The 8,152-nt window shown below is 56.8% G+C and overlaps 1 protein-coding gene across 1 annotated transcript; it reads left to right on the forward strand.

Annotated features, from left to right (window-relative positions):
- The first annotated feature begins 358 nt into the window (after nucleotides 1-358).
- On the forward strand, nucleotides 359-3,716 carry HOXB9 (homeobox B9). Its single transcript, XM_007941958.2, has 2 exons — nucleotides 359-875; nucleotides 3,481-3,716. Exons 1-2 carry the CDS (start codon nucleotides 359-361, stop codon nucleotides 3,714-3,716), a joined length of 753 nt encoding a protein of 250 aa, XP_007940149.1.
- The last annotated feature ends 4,436 nt before the right edge of the window (nucleotides 3,717-8,152 follow it).

Here is an 8,152-nt window from a genome sequence, read left to right on the forward strand (position 1 = left end):
CCTGACGCGATAGCACGTTGCATCAGCATAAAACAATCCATCCTCGATATGGAATGCGGTGCGGACGCATGACAGCGAGAGCGCAGCCCCCTCGCCCGATTGATTTATGTCGGAGCTGACGCTTTATCAGGCAGTCGGAAAAACTTTGACCAATCATTTTGCAAGAAGCGCTGAGCCGGGCTGCTCCACTGTACTTTGTTGGCTGAGAAGTTGAGCAGGGGGTGGGGGTGGGAGGGTGGGGGGCCGGGGGGTCGCGTCCGAAAGCCCTCATACCGGTCCGGGTGCCACCTCTCCCTGCTTGGGCGCCGCCGCGCGAGCGCTTCCCTTCCCCCTGCGAGCGCCCGGATAATGTCTGAGAATGTCCATTTCTGGGACGCTTAGCAGCTATTATGTCGACTCCATCATAAGTCACGAGAGTGAGGACGCGCCTCCAGCCAAGTTTCCTTCCGGCCAGTACTCCAGCCCCCGGCAGCCGGGCCACGCGGAGCACCTGGAGTTCCCCTCGTGCAGCTTCCAGCCCAAAGCGCCGGTGTTCGGCGCCTCCTGGGCGCCGCTGAGCCCGCACGCGTCCGGGAGCCTGCCGTCAGTCTACCACCCCTACATCCAGCCCCAGGGCGTCCCGCCGGCCGAGAGCAGGTACCTCCGCACCTGGCTGGAGCCGGCGCCGCGCGGCGAGGCTGCCCCGGGGCAGGGCCAGGCGGCGGTGAAGGCGGAGCCGCTGCTGGGCGCGCCTGGGGAGCTCCTGAAACAGGGCACGCCCGAGTACAGTTTGGAAACTTCAGCGGGCAGGGAGGCCGTCCTGTCTAATCAAAGACCCGGCTACGGGGACAATAAAATTTGCGAAGGAAGCGAGGACAAAGAGAGGCCGGATCAAAGTAAGTTATAAAAAGTGAGGAAATACCCAGGCCGAGGGCCAGGCTGGGGGGAGGGGAGGGAGAGGCAATAAACTGCGGACAATGTGAAGGGAGCCGCTGGCGGTGACCGGAGAGCGAGCGGGGAGGAGGGAAGAGGAAGGGAGGAGAGAGGCAAGCCAGCTGGGAGCCCCAGAAGGGGAGACTGAGGCCGCAGGAGGAGTACCGCCCGCCCGACCCCAGCTCCGGGAGGCCACTGGGGCGCAGGGACCGACGCGCGGCTCTCTCGCCCTCCCTTCCCCCTTTCTCCCCGAGGCCCGGCTGAAAGCTCAGGGACAGGCCGACGACCGCCTGTCAGCAGAGGAGCTGGCGGGGGCCGGGGCCGTCTGCCCGCGAGGCCGAGAGCCCGCACGCGGCTGCCGGGGACCGCGGATGGCAGACCTCCCCGCGCCACGCGCAGACCGTAAAAGCCGGCCGAGGGGAGGGGGCCCGTTAGGATTTTATTTGCTATGCAACAGCTTGGCCGAGGCTTGTTCTTCGCAGACCTCGCGCAAGAGCCGCGCGGGGTCTCGGGCGGGCGCCGGGAGGGCGGGGGAAGCCCGGGACAAGGCGGCCGAGCCCCCGCCCGGAGGCCCCGGACCCTCCCCGGCGGCCTTCGCTCCGGTGCTCCCCTCCCCTCACCGACATCTTCGCCCCGGGCTGCTGCTGCCTTGTCGGCGGCCCCTGCTGCTCCCCAGCGGGACTCCCTAGCCCCAGCCGGAGCTGTCCGCCTTGCGGGGGACTCGGGAATCGCTTCTGAACTTCGGGACCGACCGCCCAAAAGGAGAAGGCGAGATCCCGAAGGGACCCTGGGGAGCGGAGAGATGGGGGGAAGCAAGGCTTTGCGGAGAGGCGGGGAACTTTACCCTCTGTTGGTAGTTGCTCGTCAGCTCCCACTGCCCCCAAAGCACCCCTGGCCAGGACCCCCAGTCTGACCAATTTCCAGGAGGTGGTGCTCGTTGGCAGTGGGGGGAGGGTTCCTCGGGAATTTTTTTTTTTTTTTTTTTTTTTAAGGTTAAGGAGGGCGAATCCATTAGGAGGTGCTTAGCCCCAAACAATAACCCGCAGGCTGGCAGGGACAAGTCCTCACTCCTTCCTGTTCTCAGGGAATGGGGTCAGATATTTTAGTCTCTGCTTACCCTGCCGGATTTTCCACCAACACAGTGGCCAACAGGGCCCCTTTGGGCCGCCATCACCTGCTGGAGGGTAAGGGTGCTGCCTCCATCCCCTGAGGCCCCTGCAGGTTGCAGCAACTCCAACCTGCCAGGTTGACTCCCAAGAGCTAGTGTTTGGGGTTAAGGGCTCATTTCAACCCTCCTCACACACTGGAACAGACCCCACACTTCAAACCCCAAACTCTGCCTGGAAAGCCCATTACTGCAAGGCAACCGTTTGGCCAGGATCAATTATTAAGAGTTTTTTTCCCTCTTTCATATTTAATGTGGCTGTGGGTCCCATCCCAGGCAAGCACATTAAGGGAATAGCGCTGCAAATTGGTAAGACACAGTACTTAATGTAGGATGGACCAGTTTTTTTTTTTTTTTTTTTTAAATCGGTGCTTCCCAAATGGGAAGAAGGAAGCTAGCAGAGGGTGGTTGTTATTATCAATTGGCTTGGCTTCTAATTGGAGAAATTTCTGAGTTCCAGGGAGAGGGAGAAGGTAAGGTGAGAAGAAGCTGATCTAGATTATCTACCTCCTCTTTCTTCCATTCCTATGCTCAGTTTCCCCTTCTCTGCTGTCCCACTTGGGGCCAGTTACCCCCACGTAATCCCTGGCTTCTCACCTTGAGATTGGAGCAGTCTTGCTCCCCAATTTCCCTGAACTGGTGTTAACCAAACTGCGAGCTGGGCAGGAGCGGAAAAGGAAAAGACTATTGCAACCATAAGTTATCTGTGAGCTCCCGGCGCTTCCCTGTCCATAGGCTGGAGTTGATAAATGGTTGCAATTGGCTTGCATGTGAATTGGAGTGTGCTGGGTGTTTGCGTCTCTAAGTGTGGACCTATATATGCGGGGTGTGTGTGGTGGTGGTGGTGGGGAGGGGTGTCTACACAGACACACATGTCTGCTGACATGTGGCCAAGGGAAGCAAGCTTGTGCTCAACGCAGGATTGTGTTCAGACTGGAGAGCTGGGAGCTCTCTTGGCTGTGGCTGAAAAGAAGCACTCTCCCAAGCCCTCCTCTCACCTTCCAGATCTGGAGCCAGGACCCTTTAGGTCAGCCCTTAGCCAGTCTGGTGGTGCTGGTTGTGGGGCTTCCTGCTGGATCTGATCTGAGTCCTGACCAGTCTGAATCCAGTTTGAGAAAAAGACTGAGAGAGAACTTGAGGCCAGCAAGGCTTGGCAGTGCCCAGAAGCCCTGGGCACACATTTGGCTCCATACTCTCCAAAAAGCCTCTCACCTGGAGATGTCTAGGCAGCTGCTGGCTCATGTCTGGGACCCTTTCTGGGAGCTTGAAGGCCCAGGTGCACCTTTCTCCAGTGTGAGATAGGGAACGGAGACCAGGAAGGAGCACACCCTCTTGAAAGTACAACACTGGGGGCCCTTCATCCCCACTTCATTTCTTTGATTCTGTCGCTGCTTTTCTTTCAGCCAACCCCTCTGCCAACTGGCTGCACGCTCGCTCTTCCCGGAAAAAGCGCTGTCCCTACACCAAATACCAGACGCTGGAGCTAGAGAAGGAGTTTCTGTTCAATATGTACCTCACCAGGGACCGTAGGCACGAAGTGGCCAGACTCCTCAATCTGAGTGAGAGACAAGTCAAAATCTGGTTTCAGAACCGACGGATGAAAATGAAGAAAATGAATAAGGAACAGGGCAAAGAGTAAAGATTTCCCCCGCTCTCTCACCCCTTCCCCATCTCACTCTTATTTATAAGTGATGGCTGCAAGGCCAGTGCTGTCTGGGATGTAGTCAAGTGAATGGGGAAGGGGTTCTTTCTCTTCAAAGTCCTTTTCTGCACCCAGAGTCTCTCCTTTCCTTTGTCTTCACCTGTTTCTCTTTTCCCCTGGGCTCAGGAGGAAGTTTTGTTGAGTTAGAAAGATAGAAGTAGTTGGTTACTAAGAAGGTGATGGCCATAAGGAAAGAGAGGCCCTAACCAAGCCCTGAGCATCCCCCTACTTTTCCTTGGGATCCCCAGCCCCTCAATTCCTGCCTGCCTGTTCCCTTCCTGCACCTATCCTAAAATCACCCAGGGACACTCCAACTACACACAACCTAACAGACACCTGCATACACAAAGCCTGGAGCCCACAGTCATAACGGAGAATGCACATAGGTGACATTTCACTCAAATGAAGTGATATCCCAAATGCAGACTGTCACATCCCAAGCCTGGTGCCCCCGAAACCTGAAAGAACAGGCCACAGGCCACCAGACAAGCCAGCATGCAAGTGCTCGCCAGGAAAATGTCTAGAGACACCCTGAATGGGGTGGTGCTGCCCAAAGGGCTGAGCATCGCAATACCACCTCCATGGAATACCTATCTCCAGGGCCACGGCCCACAGGTGTGTGGGCAAACCCAGCCCTCAAGCCAGGTGGACAAGGAAAGGCAGGGGGTGGATTTTCCCCCAACACACGCTGGTGCAGGAAATGTTTAATTCTGCATGACCCTTCCCTCTCCTTCTTACAAAAGGAGGTCACACCGTGGGTTGTGGAACCTTGACCATATCATCCTCTGGCTCATCCATGCCCCACTTCACAGAGACCAGAGCTCCTCCTGCTCTCCACCGGCCCTGCGACCTTCCACATCCTCCCCAGCTCCGAATTCACTCTGTGCGGCCCAATCCACCTAGCACCAGCCCGTTGAGCCACCCCTTGTAGCAAATCCCTTCACCCTCCACACCCGCTAGCTCAGTCCCGCTATAGGCAGGAAGGCCAGGGCAGGAGAGTCCACTGAGAATTTACTGTAAATCGATTCCCGAGCTCCCTTCCCGCGGAAGTTGTCCGGAACAGAATGGAGCAACGCCGCCAGCGCGTGGAGCATGGCGCGGTCCTCCCCAGCCCACTCGGGTCGCGAACCACGCGGAGGAGTCCAGGGCTCAGCGGCCTCCCGCTCCAGCGCAGGACGGGAACAGCCCCAATGCCGAGCTTTGCCTCCCGCGACTCGGGGCCCGGAGCTCGGTTGCGCGGCTAGTGAGCGCGCTCCCTACCAGGGGACAGTCCCGCGTGCAAAGGAAAGAGGCAGAATAGAACCCAAGGCCCAGGCCGACGTTTGCTCTGCTGGCCTTCGTCCGCCTCTGCCCTGCCTCGCCTATCCCCTCCAATTCCTTGGACTCTCTCTCCTGCGTCTCCAGGCATTTCAGTAGAACTTTTCGCTTTGTCGGTGGCTGTCGTGAAATTGTGCTTGTGTTTTGTGATTTCTTTGGGGGTGATTGTCTGGCCTGTTTTCAGTTGTCGCTAATTTGGGAGGGGTGGGGGTGGGGTAGATGTGGGTAGGGTGGGGGACCTAGAGCTCTCATTGTTCGTTTTGGAAGAAAAACAAAAAAGAAAACAAAAAAATATATATCACTCTAGAAATAAATCTCTCCTCGTGTCGTATTCTCTGTTGGCTCTCCCGACCTAGCCCAGATTGAGACACTGACTACCAGGAAGGCAGCTTGGAAAAGAGGGGGGCTTCCTCCTTAGCTGTGGCAGGGCGGGCCTCCCCCAAGCAGAGAGCCGGTTCTGAGACCCACTGTCCCAGACTTACAGCCCAAAGACTACTGCCTACACTAACAGGCTTCCAACCAACCGGTCAGCTGGGAAAAGCTGCGGTTTGGAGAAGGGTCTGGGTCTGGTGTGAGCAATGGTGTCTTCCCCAAAATTGTGCTGGGACTTCCCCACTGACTCCAGACTGGAGTATAGGATCTGGTCCTGGGAGCACTTCTCTGTCAGCCAGCTGAGAACATCATCTTGGCTTGGTCCCTTTATAATGCCAGGCAAGCAAGAAAGACACAGACTTCTCTTTGCTATTCCCAGCCAGGGGTGGCTATCTGTAGACAGAGGCCTGAGGAGGGCTGGCCTCTCTTTCTTCTGCTCAAAGGAAGTGACCTCGGGGGTTCTCAGCCTGTACTTGAGGGTGGATCCTCCAATGTGAACCTTGGGCTGAGGCGGGTTGATCTGGTAGGAGCTGAGGCCTGGGAAGGAAGTTGCAGAGGTAGGGAGAGCGGATTGGGTGAGGAACAGAAACGTCTCAGGAGAAAAAGCCCCTTTTTCAATCTGACCCCAGAATTAAACTCAATTTCCAGAGGTGCTTTTCTGTCCCTCTCAGCCTCTGTGTCCCCGCCAGAGCCCCTGATGGAGTCTGTGGCTTCTCCTCAGCCCTGCTTCCCACCCGGGAGTTGGGATTCCGCCTCTGGCGCCTGGCGCTCCCGAGCGAGCCTCCCCCCCACCCACCCACCCACCCCAGCCTCTCACCGGGTCACCCCAGCGTCGTCGCAGCCCGCAGAGAGACTGCGGGTTGGGTGCAGGTGGGGACAAAGCATGGCCCAAGAGAAAGAACCTTAGAAATGAGAAAGCAAGGCCCACCCCCCTGGAACGAAAGGATGCACTGATCAAAGAGCAGGAGGCCAGAGAAAGCGAAGCTCGCGGGTAAGACCAACCCTTGGACCCGCACCTTCCCAGAAGGGTTCCTTTAGGGACATGAAATGAATCCCGCATTAGCGGTTGTGTAGACGAGGCTCTCTGCTCAGCCCAGGCTCCCCGGGCTCAGCTGGCGGTGAGAGTGAGCAGAGAAGGCTGGATTCCGCCTAAAGGAAACGCAAAAAGCGGGCCTGAGACCGGACGCAGCGCTGCGGGGTAGGGGACGAGAGCGCCCGCGGGGGCCTCCGGCGGCGGCGGCGGCGTATGGGTCGCGAGCCTGGGGTGGTTTCTTTAAAGGCAAACAAAGGCGAAGATGCGGAGGTTCCAAAGCCGGGGCTGGGAAATCAGTTGTAATAAAAGAGAGATTCACAGAGAGCCCGCGAGAGCGTGAGACGGAGAGAAACCGGGAGACGAATCCAATGCCGTGTGCGCAGCAATAAAAGAATATGACCGCTATAAAAGTTTATAGCGTATAAATTTCTGAAGGTTAAGAAACTAAACAGCAGCAAAGCAAACAGTGAGAGGGGAAACTTTCCGGAGCTGAGAGCCGCAGCTGGGCCTGGGCTCTGGGCCTGCCAGGGACAGGGTGGCCCGGCCGCCCCCATGCTCCCCCGCCCTGGCTGCGGGGCTCGGGGCTTCCGGGGGACACGGGGGTACCCAGAGGGAAAAGGGTAGGGAATACACTTTTGTTGTCTCCAGTGCTTCCGAGAGATTCAGACTGCAGTTGGGACTCCTATCTTTGTTATTCACACCCCCACAAGAATCGGACGTCTCAAACGAGAAGCCCCCCATAGCGGGCGAGCGGGCGCGCACACACATACACACACACACACACACAGACACAGAGGTCCGGCGGGGCCAGACGTCTGGGCGCGGGCAGCCTCTTGATCCTTTTACAGTCCCATCCCACCCTCTCAGACCTCTACTCCCCACAAAAAGCGCAATTGTTTCTCCTAGAAATTTGAAACAATTGTGTGAGGTTTGAAAAATGCTCGTTTCCCCCTTTTACGGGCCATAAATGGCGCTCTGCCTGGCGGCCTCAGCCAGAAATTAGGGGATTGGGGGGTGGGGCCGTAAGTAGGAAAGAAAAAAGCTTAGGGCTTCTTTTTTCCTCCCTCCCCCCTTCTTCTTCTTCTTCTTCTTCTTCTTCTTCTTCTTCTTCTTCTTTTAGCTTATCGGCAAAATTTCATGAACCGTTTCTTGATTCCGATGTCTTTTCTCCCGCTCTCGTTTCCCTCCCCCTTTTGTGCTAATAATGAAAGTTTCTCTGGCTTGTCGCGTCCGCCGCTTGGTCTCTGGAACCTGGCTGAGCCGGTGGCAGCTGCTCCTTATCGCAGGGCGACCGCTAGATGGCACCCTTGCTCCACGTGAAAATTCCCGCTACGGCCGCTGCGGGCGCCTGCGGCTGCACACCGCACCTTGGTCTCCCCGGGATCTATGAACTCCGCGCTACCAAAAGTCATGAATAATTTGCGCCTAATAAAAATATAGGGTTCATTATGGCCGTTTTCCCCATTTTATAGATTTCAGGTATAAGAATGTATCCCCCATCTCCTCGGTCTGTTCTCTGAATTTCCCCGCAAGGAGAGCTCAGTGCTCATCCAGTTGTTCTATTCGGTGGGGCAACAAATGCATGAAAACGGGGAATCGTAATAACGGTGGGACTAATGGATCCAAATAAAAGAGAAGAATTGATTCCTAA

Source organism: Orycteropus afer, unplaced genomic scaffold (assembly GCF_000298275.1).
Source record: "Orycteropus afer afer isolate SDZICR_OR568_19922 unplaced genomic scaffold, OryAfe1.0 scaffold00085, whole genome shotgun sequence".
In the NCBI taxonomy this organism is placed as follows: Eukaryota; Metazoa; Chordata; class Mammalia; order Tubulidentata; family Orycteropodidae; genus Orycteropus; species Orycteropus afer.